The 15,937-nt window shown below is 52.4% G+C and overlaps 2 protein-coding genes across 2 annotated transcripts; both read left to right on the top strand.

The window, feature by feature from the left end:
- Window positions 1-3,106: 3,106 nt before the first annotated feature.
- CALHM1 (calcium homeostasis modulator 1) lies at window positions 3,107-5,610 on the top strand (the record flags this gene model as incomplete). The annotated part of the gene is made up of 2 exons (XM_080597847.1): window positions 3,107-4,177; window positions 5,131-5,610. The coding sequence occupies exons 1-2, from the start codon at window positions 3,629-3,631 to the stop codon at window positions 5,608-5,610; spliced, it is 1,029 nt and encodes a 342-aa protein (XP_080453973.1). The 5' UTR covers window positions 3,107-3,628.
- Window positions 5,611-11,342: 5,732 nt separating this feature from the next.
- On the top strand, window positions 11,343-13,903 carry CALHM2 (calcium homeostasis modulator family member 2). Its single transcript, XM_080597849.1, has 2 exons — window positions 11,343-11,893; window positions 11,973-13,903. The coding sequence occupies exons 1-2, from the start codon at window positions 11,351-11,353 to the stop codon at window positions 12,387-12,389; spliced, it is 960 nt and encodes a 319-aa protein (XP_080453975.1). The 5' UTR covers window positions 11,343-11,350; the 3' UTR covers window positions 12,390-13,903.
- The last annotated feature ends 2,034 nt before the right edge of the window (window positions 13,904-15,937 follow it).

Genomic DNA, 15,937 nt, shown 5'->3' with positions numbered 1-15,937 from the left:
AATCTAGCCCCATGACCTCTGACTACAGTATTTACTTCGGCTGCATAGAAACTATCACATATAGATGCCAGGATCCGGATCCTCACTCACTATTCAGGTCAGGGACTGGACTGAAAGTTTTGGCTTTAATTTGGTTACATGCCTACACTGCTGTTTTCTGGCAGGTCATGGCAAGAAGATTGGCTGGCCTGGGGGAGCTTAGGTACACATGGCTTCTAGGCTGCAGCCAAAGTGTTCCTCTAGATCTGGAAGTTTGAAGCTGGTTGCAGTCTCCAAGCTCAGATACAGCCACATATTAGTCTGGCCCAACTGATTTTGCAGCAGTGTGCCCTGGCAGCCAGGAGGGCCAACCATATCCTGGGGTGCATCAAGCACGGCATCGCTAGTCAGTCAAGGGAGGTGATTGTCCCGCTCTACTCTGCGCTGGTGCGGCCTCACCTCGAGTACTGTGTGCAGTTCTGGGCACAGTTCTGGACATGAAACTGTTGGAGAGTGTCCAGAGAAGGGCTACAAAGATGGTGAAGGGCCTAGAGGGGAAGACGTATGAGGAGCGGCTGAGGGCACTGGGCCTGTTCAGCCTGGAGAAGAGGAGGCTGAGGGGAGACCTCATCGCGGCCTACAGCACCCTCGCGAGGGGGAGTGGAGGGGCAGGCGCCGACCTGCTCTCCTTAATCTCCACTGATAGGACCAGTGGGAATTATGTCAAGCTGAGGCAGGGGAGGTTTAGGCTGGACATCAGGAAGAGGTTCTTCACTGAGAGAGTGGACGCACACTGGAACAGGCTCCCCAGGGAAGTAGTCACTGCACCAAGCCTGTCGGAGTTTAAGAAGCGTTTGGACTGTGCTCTTAGTCACATGGTCCAAATTTTTGGGTAGACCAACCACTTCCTTATCTGCCCCTATCCAGAGTGTGTTGTAGATATTTAGTCTCAGCTGTGGAACAAGTTTGGCTGATATTGTTGCTTGGGTGCATTAAACTTCCTACTGCAAACCCCGTGATACGTTGCTCTCACTTCCCTCCGCTCCATTCCCCACCTCTCCACCCCATCAGAGCTTTTCTTATTTTCATAACAAAACCAGCTCTGGCTGGATCCCTGAGCTGCCCTGGATGAGCTCAGAGAGCACAAAGCTCTCTCCACAAAACCTGTCCTCACCCCCGCTCCTCGATGTCTGTTCCAGGGGTGATCCTGGGTGCCTCCACAATGCCCGGTCCTGAATGTGCTCACTCACACCAGCTTGTTGCAGGGTCCTTTTCTCCAGACCACCCCAGAGACACCCTAAGTTATGTGTGCAGCACCGACTGGGACTAGCACAAAAGTCTTCACATGCTCTTTACCTCCAGGGAGCTTTTTTGTGTGTGTGTGTTCGTGTGTGCTTTCCAATCAGCATTGCACTTTGAATTTTAACTCTGGTTTACTATTACCAGACATAACCCTACAAATCTCAGCCTGAGATTCGGTTCGGACTCACCACTCCACACTAGTCAAATCAGCTATTTTCCTAACCCAGCTCACACCAGAGGTCTGCAGCTCCTCTTTGCATGCTGCTTTCCATGTTCTCAGGTTTTAAATCATCCCAGAGTGGCTGCAAAATACAAAATGCAAAAAAAAAATGGGCGTGAGGAACAGTTTGTTAGCTGTATCAGGAAGGAGAAAGGGAGAGGGTCGTTCACAGGCTTCAGCAGCTCTTTATCTCTCAGGGCTGCCCTGAAGCCTAGCACACAGATACATCTGTCAGGGTCCCTCACCTATCAGGAGCCCATGAAACACCAGGGCTGACTGCAAGGACAACTTTCCCAATCTTTCACAGACTCTGTTTTGAATCCCACTGACTTGTTTGCTTCTGTGAGGACTGCCATCATTGTACACCAGGCAGTCTCAGACCCTCATTCATCCTTAATGAAAGGCAGAGTTTTCCTGGAGATCAAAAACCTCTCTGCTTTTTACAAGGTTGATTCATGCAGGCTTTGATGTGAACTGCCCTTCAAAAAGCCACTCGACAGGTGAACAGAGAAGCCAGCTTGAGCTCTTAGCTAGCGATACAATAAGGCTCATCTATTTTCATACAGGCAAATCTCTTTCCATTTGATGAGATCATGCAATTAACCTCTTCGCAGCAGGCAGAGCTAAGACCGACCAGGTGTTTTCAGCATGCTTTGTGCTCACCTCTCTGGTGGCCTCTCAGGGGGGGTTTAGCATCATCTACCCTATCCCTGGCAAGGGGAGACATCAGAAACTGCACTAATGGTCAAAACACCTAGCTTGGCTTCCTACCTCTGCTACTGACCCCGTACAAAGCCGTGGGGAAAAGCATCGCTACTCAGAGTCTGAATATTTCCCCATTTTTTGGCCATCTTGAGAGAACAACCTAGTGCTTCAAGCTTCAAACTGCTTTGTGAAATGGGAATAGAGATGCAGGACAGCAGCAGCAACAAAATCCACTTCTTTCTGGGTTGCGCTGTGGGAGCTAAGCCTGACCCAACCACAGCTATCACATCTCATCAGTGCACTCAAGCCCTTCAGAAATGCTCATTGAAAGTTAGTATAAAGAAGAAATTTAATAGAAAAAAAAATGAATTTCAGAACTCTGCTAGGCAGGAAGCACTGTCTGAGAAAGCAGGGGCAGCCTGGGTTTGGATGTCTTCACAGGACCAACCTGTGGAGCAGGGAATATCCTCTGTGCCCTGACCCTGCAGCCCTTGTTCCTTTCTCTGCCTGTTTTTCTGCAGCCCCAGAGCCAGGAAACACACCGTGTGCCTCTGGATGACAGCAGACCATGTGAGCCAGGGCTTGAAGGATACTTTAGCCAGCCCTGAGGGCAGAGGGCTGTGTAAACCAAGGAGCTATAAGTGTCAGCTTGCAAGTCTGGCTGAAATGTGCAGGCCTGCAGGAGGGAGGGGAGCTGCTAAGAGTCTTTGACAGCACACACACTGCATCCCACAGCACCAAGAGCTTTATTCCTCCTTCCTCTGCCTTTCCTTTTCTCTTCCCTTCCGACTGCAAAATAAAACAGACAAAAGTAATTTCCCAGTGAAGCAGTGCAGGCACAGAGCAGGGCCTGGCAGACACAAGACACTTGCATTAGACAGCTCCTGGGGAGATGCAGACGTGGAGGGGGGAAGCTGTGGAGCCCCATTTTCCATACGTGCCAGCAGAGCAGAGGTGGGGCGTCCTGCCTGCTGCAGGGAGGAGCACCCAGATGCCCCGCTGCATTTGCAAACAGGATCACGGAGCCCTGCCAGCAACTCCCCTTCCTGCCAGGCCACAGATTGCTCAGGGCAGAGCACAGCTCTGGCAGCACCTGCATCCGACAGCTAAGGAGACCGGTGACAAGGAGACAGCAGAAATGAGGATGTGGAGAACAGAGAGAGGTTTAGCAAACCAGAAACAACACAGGCCCTATGGGCACAAAGAAGAGCAGGAGAAAGCAAACCCTGAAGTTGGGCAAGCAGCAATATGAGCAGGAAAAAAAAAATGGTTGAGTTTTCTGCTTTAAATATTGGGGTTGTCAGAGCGTGTCGGTGAATAACTGAGACTTGCTGGCACCGAGTCTTTGCAGAGGGGGGCTGAAAGAATGAAGTAAAGCGAAGACGTGGCTTGGACCCTGGTGGGGGGAGGAATCACTTCAAGATGGACAAGTTTCGGATGATCTTCCAGTTCCTCCAGTCCAACCAGGAGTCCTTCATGAACGGCATCTGTGGGATCATGGCCCTCGCCAGCGCCCAGCTGTACTCAGCCTTCGACTTCAACTGCCCCTGCCTGCCGCGCTACAACCTGGCCTACGGGCTGGGCGTCCTCCTGGTGCCCCCCCTCATCCTGTTCCTGCTGGGCTTCGTGCTGAACAACAACGTGTCCATGCTGGCGGAGGAGTGGAGGCGGCCCCGGGGCCGGCGGGGGAAGGATGCGGCCGTGCTGCGCTACATGTTCTGCTCCATGGCGCAGCGCGCCATGATCGCCCCGGCCGTCTGGGTGTCGGTGACGCTGCTGGATGGGAAGTGCATCACGTGCGCCTTCTGCACCTCGCTGCCCGTGGGGGCCCTGGGCAACGCCAGCCACCCCGGGCTCTCCCAGGGGGAGGTGAAGCGGGTCCTGGCCCGCATCCCCTGCAAGGAGATCTACGATGGGCAGGAGCTCGTCGCCAACGAAGTGGCCGTCAGGTACCTGCGGTGCATCTCGCAGGTAAGAGGCGTTGTGACCGTGCCCTCGCTGGTGGCTTAGGGTTAGGCACTGCCAACCTGAGCTTTTCCCTCGAGGGAGTCTCTCTGCTGAAATAAAGCTGCAGGAGGAGAGACGGGCAGTTTTGAGGGGGTATGACTTGTTCAGACTCAGCCCCAATTCACACTGATAATTCGGTCCCTCCTCTTCCCTGTGCCAAGCTTATGGGTGCTCGCAGCAGCCAGAGCTGCTTAGGGCAAGGTCAGAAGGGGTTGACGTGGTCATTACTCCATGGCTGTCACCCGCTCTCGTAACCCACCAGTCACCCGTGGTTGCTCTGGCTGCTTGTTATAACTTGTGCAAGCGACGGGCTGATAACCATCTATGCCGCTTGCTGCTTACTGTGAAAGAGCTGGCATGTGTTTATTAACCACACCAGGCAGCAACAAATGAAGAACTGCCACTAACTGCTTGTCCTGTGCTTAATTCTTCTCAAGCCCTGCCTCTGGCCACAGTTGGAGACAGGATGGTCCAACCCACTCTGACCACTCATCTTGCTTAAAAGCTCCTTTCCCTGCCCCCCTTAGGGAATATAGGAATTAATTATCCCCATTTTCAGAACAGAAATGGAGTCATGGGGTCTTCTTCCAAACAAAAGAAGATTTCCCTGGACAGACCCCAATTCCCAGCTGCGAGGAAGCTCTGGGTGCTGCGGCACAGGGGGTGCTGCCTGGACAGACCCCAGCCAGGTGGATGTTCAGGGCTGCACCTACAGCGGGGGTCACCTTATGAGCCGTGAGCACACACTGGGGCTGGCTCTGCCCTCTTCTGTCCCTTCCTGTCACATCCCATTATCAGGGCAGCCCATTGCCACTGATCCCAGTGAGCACAAATGTCACAGAATTCCAACAGCTTGGGAAAAGGAGGTCTTTATGGTCTGCCCATGATGGGTCTGGTCTCACCCCTCACCCCTGCAGGCCCTGGGCTGGTGCTTCATGCTGCTGATGACCACGCTGGCTTTCTTGGTCAGATCCCTCCGGCCCTGCTTCACCCAAGCCGCCTTCCTGAAGAGCAGGTACTGGTCCCACTACATCGACATCGAGCGCAAGCTGTTCGACGAGACCTGCACCGAGCACGCCAGGAGCTTTGCCAAGGTCTGCATCCAGCAGTTCTTCCAGGGCATGAGCACGGACATGGAGGCTGCTCACTGCCACCTACCCAAAAAAAAAACCACGGATGATGGGGAAGCTTCCGAGAAGCTCTTGGGCATCACTGACCAGGGTACCATGAACACGGCCCTGAAAAGCTGGCACAGGTGTAAGCCCCCGTTGCACCTCCACCCAGGTGGCCCCCCCCATGGCAACGGCTGGGCTGGGGAAGGGCAGCCCCCCCTGCGGCCCCCCCCAGAGCCCCCGGCACGTCGGAAGGAAATGGCTGCCTACTACAGCCGGGTGTGAGCGGAGGCAGAGCCGCGCTTTCGGGAGAGGGGCTGCAAGGGGATGTGCACCCAAAGGGCAGTGCTGGCACCCAGGTGATCCCATCTGCTCCCCGCATGCACCTCTGTAGCCTGGGTAACGGGGGCAAGGAGCTTTGGGCTGCCCGAGGCTGTGATGGATAAGCCCTGGGGGTGCCAGTGGGCACAACGTGTTGTGGGTCCCATGTCACAGGTTTGTGTGGTGGCAGTTACTGAGGTGGATGATGCCAGATGTGCAAAACTTCCTTTCTTTTACCACGTGCACCTCCAGCCCTGTGACAGAGCTGGAGCAGGGACAGCTCCTTGCGATGCTGGGCAGCATTCATGGGTTTGGGCACTATTAAAAATTCTCCCCTAGGGAATCAAGCTGGGGATGGCCCTCTCATACTGGGACATGAAACCCCAAAAGTCTTCCCATTACCATCTCTATCTTACTACCCCCCCAGACACACACACAGTTTCAATGCCATGAGAAACTTAAATAAATTTGACCCCAAAAATGAACTAGCAAAGGGGCGTCCCACACCGCATTACCCGTGGCGAGGACGGTGCAGTCGGGTGTCACAGGTGCAATTCAAGCAGGGGGCTGCCGAGACAAGGAGAGCAGCTATCACTCAGCAGCACAGAGGGTAGGTGCCAGGCTGACCCCATGCCATGGATTTTTGGCAGGACGGTCAGCCCATCCTTGTAGCTTTACCTGGATTCCCCCCCAGCACACAGAACGACGTTACAAACAGCCCGGATGTTTGTTTAAGGAGCTAGCAACAAATAAATAATTCAGGCTTGCCGTTCCAGCTCTGCGCTTAGGCACGAGGAGTCATAAAGGCTGTTTACAAAAGCTGTTGGGGTTTCTTTATTTGAATACAATGACAAGGACCTGAGGTGGCACGCGGAGGCTGGCAGCGAGCTGGCCGCGGCCTGTGGTAGAGCTGGGGTGGCCGTGTCAGCTGTGGGGAGGCAACACCGTCCCTGTGCAACACCGGGTGGGCGCTCATTTCCCTAAAACCTGGAGGCCATGGGGCACAGGCCCTCAAGGTGACTATGGAAATCTCCATGTTCCCTGATGGCCATGATTTCGTTAGCAACACACAGGAAAAACCCTTTGCAAATACGAATTTCACCCCTGCCGCGTCCCTTTCTAAACGCTCATCCCCTTGAAATTTTTCCTACTGCGTTCTTGTTCAAACCGACCCATTATGGCTCACCGGTTACTGAGGTGACAGTCTTGCACATAAACCTTAATTACTGGCGTGTTACTCCACAGAGGCTGTGGGGAGAGGAGAACAAAGGACAAAAATGACAATGAAATTCTCCAAACCGCTCTGCGAGAGCAAGAACAAGCCCACAGTCAAGGCCAGGCTGAATCTGGCTGACTCCCAGGAGAAAGGAGCATGACACAGATTTATCATTAATCTTCACACCCCAAACTTTAATTAAGGCACCTGCCCAGAAATTAATAGGCACAAAACCTGATTTACAAAGCAAAGGAGATTAAAAGATAAAGGTGGTTTCCACTCCTATTATTTGCAGCTCAGCCCTGTTAGTGGCTCACCCCGAAAGGCGTACTCCACATCCCACCACAGCAGTGATTAGAATATGGGGCTGGCAGGCTCCACGGCAGATCCATCGAGATACCAAGGAACTGGTGTGCATTTGCAAAGAGAAGCTTTTGGAGTTTTAATCTAGATTTTGAAATCATAGCTCGGCCCCACACAGCAATTGGCAGAGTCCCCACAGAGCAGGCAGCATGTCCTCTCTGTGTTGGCACTTTGTCCTGGCAGCTTCTCTGGATTTGGGGGATGTATTTCATCACTTTTGGGAGCAGACACCTTTCTGGGGGACCCACTACGGCCCCTGTGGTTTCAGCTGGGCTGTGGTCCCACTGTGCAGGGCCTGGTTGGCAGCAGGGCCCCAAGCAGAGGTGTGGGACTGCCACAGGGCACAGCACATCCCAGCACCACTGAGCTGCAAAAAACCCTCCTGGGGCTGGGCAGGCGTTGAGGGGGCAGGTCTGGAGCCAAACCCACGTCTGGGGTAAGGAAGAGGACTCAGGCCAAAGATCACAGCTGGACTGCAGACATCAGGCTTGGCTCAGGTTTGCTCTAGGCAGAGGGGAACATGGGTGTTGCTGAAGGTCTTCCTGGGCTGAATACGTCCTCTGGGGAGGGCTGAGCTTAACCCTGAGGACATGGTGACAAGGACGCTGGAGAAAGAGAGTGGAGCCTCTGGCCTCTGCGACAGGCTGGAGCTAGAGGACAGACACCAAAGAGGAGGAAGAGATGCAAGGAGAAACTGTGGCGTCCTCCACTGCCTTGCAGGCATCAGACTGCAGAGGAAGTGGAAAGCGGAAAAGCAGAGGGGGCAGGAATGCACTGTGCTTGCCAAATTGTGGGCTGCACCCAGCCCCCCCATCCCGTCCCGGCTTGCCCCGGACCCAAACCACAGCACTGCATGGCAGCCATCGCTCCCCTCTGCTCGCCCCACGAGAGCGGGTCCGTCCCGAGCAGCAGGAAACGAAACCCGATGGAGCTCGTGATGCCGGTTTCCTGCTTCACCCGAAAACCCAGCCGGACTGGCATCTTCCCCGCTGGCTCAGCCAGCTCTCAGGCACGAAAGCAGCAGTTCCTGTCCCTTCGCCTGGGACCAAGGGCTTCTTCTCCCGTGCTGCCCCTGACTGCTTAGCTCGAGTCCTTCCCTCGGTACCGGTGGGTCCCTCCAGCATCCCCTGGGGAGCATGAGGGCCGCATCCAGCCCCCAGGCTGGGGGCTTTGGTGTTTCCCCTTCATGCTCCAGCAAGTCATCCATCGCTCCCGTCCTCCAGGCAGACCCGGTTCCCTCCATGGCCAGCCTCTGCACAGCTGTATGGTAGATCTGGAAAAGGACGATGTGATTTTTCCAGTGACTCATTCCCAGTCTTTCCTTTCCTTTTTTTTTTTCTTTTTAAAGGCACATCCTCAGCCTTGCACCCAGCAGAAGCCAAGTGCCTGCTCATTGCCCCACCCAAGCACAGGGCCCGAGAACAACCCCCGCCCTCCTCCCAAAAGCTGACAGCCGAGGGCACATTGCAGACTGAAAAAGGAAGCTGCCGAACTCGAACGCTGATTTTACCCACTTTCACTTTGTCCATCAGCCTGGCCAAAGCTGGACACCCCCGCTGCGCAGCCCCCCTCGCTGCTGGGAAAGCCCCGCACCCGGAGCCCGCGCGAAAACCACGCGAGTTGCTGAGAAAGCTCCAGAACTGATTTCAACAGCTTTCCAAGTAAGTGACTTCATTTTTTACTTGCTTTCATGGATGCTTCAGAAAGACTAACGCAAACTTCTAAACAATGATCTGCTGAAAACAACTTTTCCCTTCCAATCCTACCCCACCCTCTCCTAGCCAGGTAGCTTAAGCCAGAATCAAAGGAAGGAAGCCCCCACACCCCCCAAAAAAACAACGTAACTTTGCCAGCTCCTCTTATTTTTGCTTTGCCTGATGCCAGACTCTGGCAGGGAGGTTGCAAGGCCTTGCTTATCAGCAGTGGTTGCTTCTCTCCCCAGTAACAGGGCTTTGAACCCTATGCACCAGTGCAAGTTTGTAGGTTCGGTGCCCTGCTGCAAAGGCTGCACGCCATGAAGCATGGCAGCCCGAGCTGCAGGCCTGATGTGCCGTCACGTGGCTGCAGTTTTTGGCTGGTCTGGCTCCTTTAACACGGGAGTTTTGCATATGGAAAGCTGGGAAGATGCAGGAAGAAATTAAGGGCCTTGGCTGCTTATGTTTGAGCTGTGTGATAGCATGGCTTTAAGGGGATTGCTGGGGGTTAGATAGAGAAGGGAAACCAGGCCAAATTTCTGGCTCACTTCCCCTTTGCTTCCCTGTGGAGGAACCAAGCAAAACAGGCTTGGGGGGGGGGGGGGGGGGGGGGGGGGGGTGCAGAAGACGCACTAGAGCACAAGATGGATTTAAAGCACAATGCCTGAGCAAGCATTGTAAAAGAGACTATGGCAAACCTTTGTCTTGTCTGCACCAATGCCGCCACAGCCTTTTCTCTGCGGGTGGGGCTGGCCCAGGGCCACCTTGCCCTGTGCACGTTGTGGGGGAGATGCTTCATCAGGGAATATTTCAGGGTAGCTGTGCTGTGCGTGGGTCAGGGCTCTCCAGGAGCTCTCTGCAAGGATGTGCACTGATGCTGCCACTGGAGGCTGTTAACCACCCAGGTCCTTCCTGCCTCCAGCAAGCCACGGTGGCAGCAGTTCCCCTGAAGTCCAAGTGTTTCGTCACAGGGGTGAGGGCTTTCCCAGCAAGCAAGGTGCTTGAGGCTTCCCGAGATAAAACCACACAAGGGTGCAGCGTAGATACAAAGTAAACCAAGAAATTAAACACAGTTTGCAAGGCTTGGTTAGCACAGGGCAGGAGGAGTGGGCATCACTACACAGCTCGGTTGCACTCCCCACTTATTTTCCTGTCCTTCAGAAAATAAATAAATAAAAATCAGGGCATGTACTTTCCCCGGACTTGATCCTCACTCAGCACCAGTCCTACCCTGTATAACCAGTGTTGTACTGAGAGAAGTGCTGGAGGAAGACACACAGCACAGTGCATTGCTGGCACCAAGGTGTCAAGGGACAACTGAAGGCTGGTGGAAAGAGGCAGAGCCAGGCCTGTAGGCCAGAAGGGCACGTACAGTTATGTCAGCCAACTGTGGGAGAGAAGTATCATCCTACCACACCCAGTACTAGCAACAACTCCTAGGTAATTGTAGGCCAAGCTCTATCTGCATGTGGTGTTTGCATCTTGGATCATCATGATAAGATTCGCTTTCCCAGAAAGTAACGTCCTCTGCTGGCACCAGCAGTGCCCTCAGCACCTTCTTGCCCCGTTGTTGAGTCTCACACTAGGGGAATAGGGCTGCAGTAGCTTGGGGCTGCCACTCACACACACCCTGTCACTCACAGGACAGCAGGACACCGTCCTCCAGCGGGGTCTCGGTCCCAAGTTGCTTCCTCCCCCTCCCTTCTCCTGCCTCATCCTCCCACACCCCATCTCCCTGCACCCAAACCTGCCAGACGAACTAACAGCACCCAGAGGGCCCACCTCCTGCTGCCTCCCTGACGTACCTTAGGCTGTTACTAACTACTAACTCATCACATTTAAGGAGGGGGGGCAAATCCCACAGTGCTCACAAGGCATGCTGTGTGTGTGCCTGGACTAGATTGTGAGTCAGGGGCAGTGCTGGTGCCACATCCCAGCCCCAGTGGTCCGGCCCAGTTTCCCCAGTAACACAGCATCCTCCTTCATTGCAGGCTTGGGAGATCAAGCATCCAGTGGCAACACCACTGGTAAATCACTTCTGTGGGAGGTGACTAAAGCCAAAGAAGGAAAGACGACGAATGTGCAAACAGCTGGGGAAGAAACAACTGTCCCCTTGCTAAGTCTTTGCTGCAGAAACATTTTTAGAGAATTTAGTGGGAAGCAGAGTCTGAGTTTTCCCTTGTTTCTTAGGCTGAATCCCTCTTCAACCCATTTTGAAGTATCCCTGATATCAGCAGCCAGCTCCAGGGGTTGGGACACCAGCTGGAAGGAACAGCAGTGAAGGTGTTGTGCTCCCAGCACGCTCCTTGCATGTCAGCAGGCCCAAGGCCACTTCACCCCGCATCGTCGTGCCCCTTGGTGCTGGGACGTGGGCCAGCACGACCCCCCGCTGCAGCAGGCACCTCCTCTCATCCCCCAGCCCCAGGCCGAGATGGCCGCCCTCGTTGCCGAAAACTTCCGCTTCCTCTCCTTGTTCTTCAAGAGCAAAGATGTGATGATCTTCAACGGCCTGGTGGCCCTGGGCACAGTGGGTAGCGAGGAGCTCTTCTCAGTCGTTGCCTTCAACTGCCCCTGCTCCCCAGCCCGTAACTACATCTACGGGCTGGCTGCCATCGGTGTCCCAGCTCTGGCACTCTTCCTCATCGGTGTCATCTGGAACAACCACACCTGGAACCTAGTGGCTGAGTGCCACAAACGTGGCACCAAGAATTTCTCCACTGCTGCCACTTTCCTCCTCTTTGGCTCCATCATGGGCCGGGCGGCCGTGGCACCCGTCACTTGGTCAGTCATCTCGCTGCTGCGTGGGGAGGCTTACATCTGTGCCCTCAGCGAGTTTGTCAGGCCATCCTCCCTGGACAAGTTCCCAGCTGAGTACGGAGCCGAGGTGCTGGCAAGGTTCCCCTGTAAAGACATACCATCGAACCTCACCAAGTTCAGGGACGAGGTGACACGGAGGCTGAGATACGAGTCCCAGGTAGGCATGCTGGGGAGAGAGCTGCATGGAGCAGGTAAGACTGCCTTGATACATCCTAACACAGCTTCTCTATTCTCAGCTCTTTGGCTGGCTGCTCATCGGGATCGTCGCGGTCCTGGTTTTCCTCACCAAGTGCCTGAAGCACTGCTGTTCACCACTGAGCTACCGGCAGGAGGCCTACTGGGCCCAGTACCGTGCCAACGAGGACAAGCTCTTCCGCCGCACAGCTGAGGTCCACTCCAGGATCCTGGCAGCCAATAACGTGAAGCATTTCTTTGGTTTTGTGGCGCTGGACAAGGAGGAGAAGGAGTTGGTGCAGGAGTTCCCAGTGGAGGGTGTCCAGCCAAGCCCCCAGTGGAACGCCATCACGGGTGTCTACATCTACCGGGAGAACAAGGGCTTCCCCCTCTACAGCCGGCTCCACAAATGGGCCAAAGGGGTGGAAGGGAACGGGCCAACCCCAGAGGGCCATGAAATGCTCTTTTTGGCTTCTTAAGACAGACAGGCACTGGGAGCAGCTCCCCAGACTGCCTGGCAGGCCTATCAGTATCGGTGTGCAGCTGATGGATTCACTGGGAATATTGCTCCCAGCAGGATTACTTTTCTCAGAAGGTAAAAAGGGATCAACAGCCTCAAGGTAGAGGCCGATAAGCAATACAGTGAACTCAGGAACCCCTCCCTCGGAGACAACCATCTTGCCAATGATCCCAGAGATACAAGGGGAGCAAACAGCAGGTGCACACCTTACCTCGAGGCTGGTGGTGAGCCCTGCTGTCTAATCACCAGCAGAAACCTCAGGGAGCAAGAGGTGGGACTGTTTCTAACTGTGACAACTGCAGTCCCACCCATCTTACCCCCAACCCCAGCAGGGCTAGCCCTAGCCTTCCCACACACCCACCTTCTTACGCCATTCTGCAGTGCCTGTTATACAGGAAGGTCATGGAGTGCTTTACAGACTTCACAGAGCAGGGCAAGAGGGAAGCAGTGGGTAAATACCTGTGGCAGCAGGGATGCAATAACAGCTGGGAAGGAGTGGGTCAGTAATACAGCAGCACGCCAAATAATCAAGAGACTAAGGCAGGAGGAATCACCAATATTCCTGGTATTCAGAAAGACACTCTGTAATTAAAAAGCTGAAATTTGGGTAGGACTCCAAACTCTCTTTGTCCTTATTGAAGTGCCTAGCAATCTCTAATGAGCCCAAAGGGTCGCAGCCACGAGTTTATAACTCTGGAAGATGGCACCATCAGCAGAATAGCTTTCAGGTAAGCTGGCTGGGTAGAGGAGCAGTACTCACAGTGAATCACAGCACTGTCTGCAGTTCATCGCATTGCTCATCCATCACTGGATGAGAGTCCCGCTTGTTTGTGTTGATGAGTTGCAGCAAGACCCCAGCCAGAATTAGTTATATACATATAATTATATATATACACACATACACACACACTGAGTAATTATACTTAGCTATATTAATGCAGCATCTTTCTTCCAAGGAAAAGGGGCAAGAAACTTGCCAGACAAAATACACGACGTGCACTTGCCTGCTGCATTGACAACGCAGCCCTGCGGTGACAGGAGACAGTGGGAATGGGATGAAGGGGGCACGGCCTTCTCCCTACTCTTCCACCACTGAACTTCCTTAAACTCCTTCTACCGCTTTAAATGGCCCCTGCAGCAGACTCTCTTTTAGGGACTCAGCTCTACTGAGAGAGAGGTACCAAAGAGGTATAAAATTACTGCCATTGCTGTAATGTAGTGCTGACTTTGGCCTACAGGCTATTCTTATGGTACTGCCGTCCCTTTTCACCCCGTACACCTAACACTTAAGAAGTGGCAGGACAATGGAGTTTGGTTTTCCTACTTGGACTGTTCCATTATAGATACAACTTCCATTTACACTATGCCTTTTACTGAAAAGCTTTGAACTGTTCAAAAACACAACTCAAACCCACTGAACTCAGAGGGGCTTAAGCACGAAGAGATTTGAAATAAACTATTAAATTAGTTCTTCTTCATTGCCTTCTGATTTTTTTTTCCTCAGAGGGGCACAAAAGGCATATTTTAATATTCTCTTTGAACCCAAAGACTGGGTGTTTTTTCTTTCTGTTAAACATTCACATCTCTTCTAGTTTCTAGATAGAAACACCACATTTTAGTTTTTCCTGTATTAAGTAGTGCAGATTTTGTATGTCAGAACACACAATTGCAGCAAGGAAGACATATTTAGAAACCTTTTTACAAATATGTTCCCTTGCAAGAAATAGCTGGAAGGTATTCCCTCACTGAAAGGGAGGGCTATGCCTCTTAATGGATGATGCATCCCAGGACCCCTGCTCAGCTTCTTCACGTTTGCCTTGAATTTGTGGGAAGACCCAGCTCCCAACTGCACCATCAACTAATCTGCAGGAACGATCATATGCAAGTTAAAACTGCATTAACTTGAGATGAAAGAGTTAATTTGCATTTCTCCTCATTGGCTCTCAGGTGTAAACATGCATACACACATGCCACCCCCACACACAGGTCAGGAGATGCAAGGTAACTTGCTGAAACAGTAGCATATGTCTACTCTTCGTTTACTTCTCCTACCTCCCTTTATGATAGTCCTAATTGTTCCTTTGAACCATCTCCACTGCCACTTCCTCCTCCTCCCCCCTCTCTCCTTTAAAGGAAAGGGACAAGACATATAATGCTTGTAAAATAATTTGTTTATCCTAAGAACACAGCATAAGCACAGCCCAGCCTTTGCTCTGCTTGCTTTTCTCTCCTCACCATTAACTCCAGCTGCTTTCCATGTGTTGGGATGGGCCAGAGCCTTATCCATTTTCCCTCCCTCTTCTTGGAGAGGCTGGGCAGCTGACAGTGAGGAGTAGAACAAGTCCCTGCAGTCAGAAATACTTGCTTGCAATTGTAAGGACTTTTTCCTCCCTTCTTCTACAATTCTTAGCAGTTCCTGATAACACAATCCTGGGATTCTGAACCACCAGCACCCTCATGAACATCCCTGCCAAGGCAGTCACTCATTCTCCCCCAGTGACAACACTAAGGTGAGGTCAGTACAAGGAAGAAAGTACTGAAGGAGGAAAGGAATCAGGGCAAGAGCTACCAATTTGTGGGAAAGGCTGAGAGCAAAGGAAGGGGCGGGGAGCATAGACTTGATTAGCTTCCACAAAAAATATTCCAAGTAGGATATTAAACCTGCACAGCTTTTTACCACAGTGCAAGCAACCAGAATACCAAGAGGGAAGTTGAGCTGCCTGTCTTCCTGGCATGCCATATCACACAACCTGTGAGCTTGCACACACTCTGCTCTTCTTACACAGGCTGACAGCCATGCCTACAGGTTGTCAGCTAGGGCATACTTCCCAACAGCAAGCTGTGTTTAAACTGGGCTCCTCCAGTACACAGAATTACACAAAGGTCTTTCATTTATCCTGCTGACCAACTGTAGAGACAATAATAGCCCCAGTAATCATAAAGTAATAATACCTCAAAGGGATCTCGGTTTCTATTGCAACGCTTATTTACGTGTTCTGTTATGTAACTAATCCATCCACACAAAAAAATAAATAAATACCAGCACTGCAGCTGTGCTGTTAATACAAGAAAAGCAGCAGCTGCTAACTAGACGTTGCAAGCAAGCAGCCTCCTCCTCCAGAAGGGCATTGAGCATGAGAATATGTACAGTACCCTGCTCTCCCTGGAGGTAAGCAGTAAAATAACTTGTTTCTAGATCCCAGTGGATTTGGGAATGAAATAAATGCATAATCATCCAGCCTTGCCAACAATGGGCATTCAGAGATGTAGAAGGGTTTGATCCTGGATAACTCTGGTTTCAAGTTCAGAGTACCTACAATGAGTAAGACTCTTCAAGTTTGGTCTTTTGAATTTGGGCACCCACTTGCTAGCATTTGCACTGGATAATCACCTGCTTGCATACCCTGCTTTTCCCCTCACCTTCAGTTCTCCATCTATAAATTATGTGGATAATCACATACCCATCTTACCAGAGAGTTACAAGAACAAGGATAAAGGCACCAACAC

This window comes from Anser brachyrhynchus, assembly GCF_964034855.1.
Source record: "Anser brachyrhynchus genome assembly, chromosome: 6".
NCBI lineage: Eukaryota > Metazoa > Chordata > Aves > Anseriformes > Anatidae > Anser > Anser brachyrhynchus.
The sequence above is the reverse complement of the archived record's forward strand: the minus strand, read 5'-3'. Positions and strand labels throughout refer to the sequence as shown.

Excerpts from the sequence above, each read along its gene's own strand:
- CALHM2 (XM_080597849.1), top strand. The coding sequence starts at position 11,351 with ATGGCCGCCCTCGTTGCCGAAAACTTCCGCTTCCTCTCCTTGTTCTTC. Across the intron at positions 11,894-11,972 it reads GGCTGAGATACGAGTCCCAG|CTCTTTGGCTGGCTGCTCAT; the intron begins GTAGGCATGCTG and ends CTCTATTCTCAG.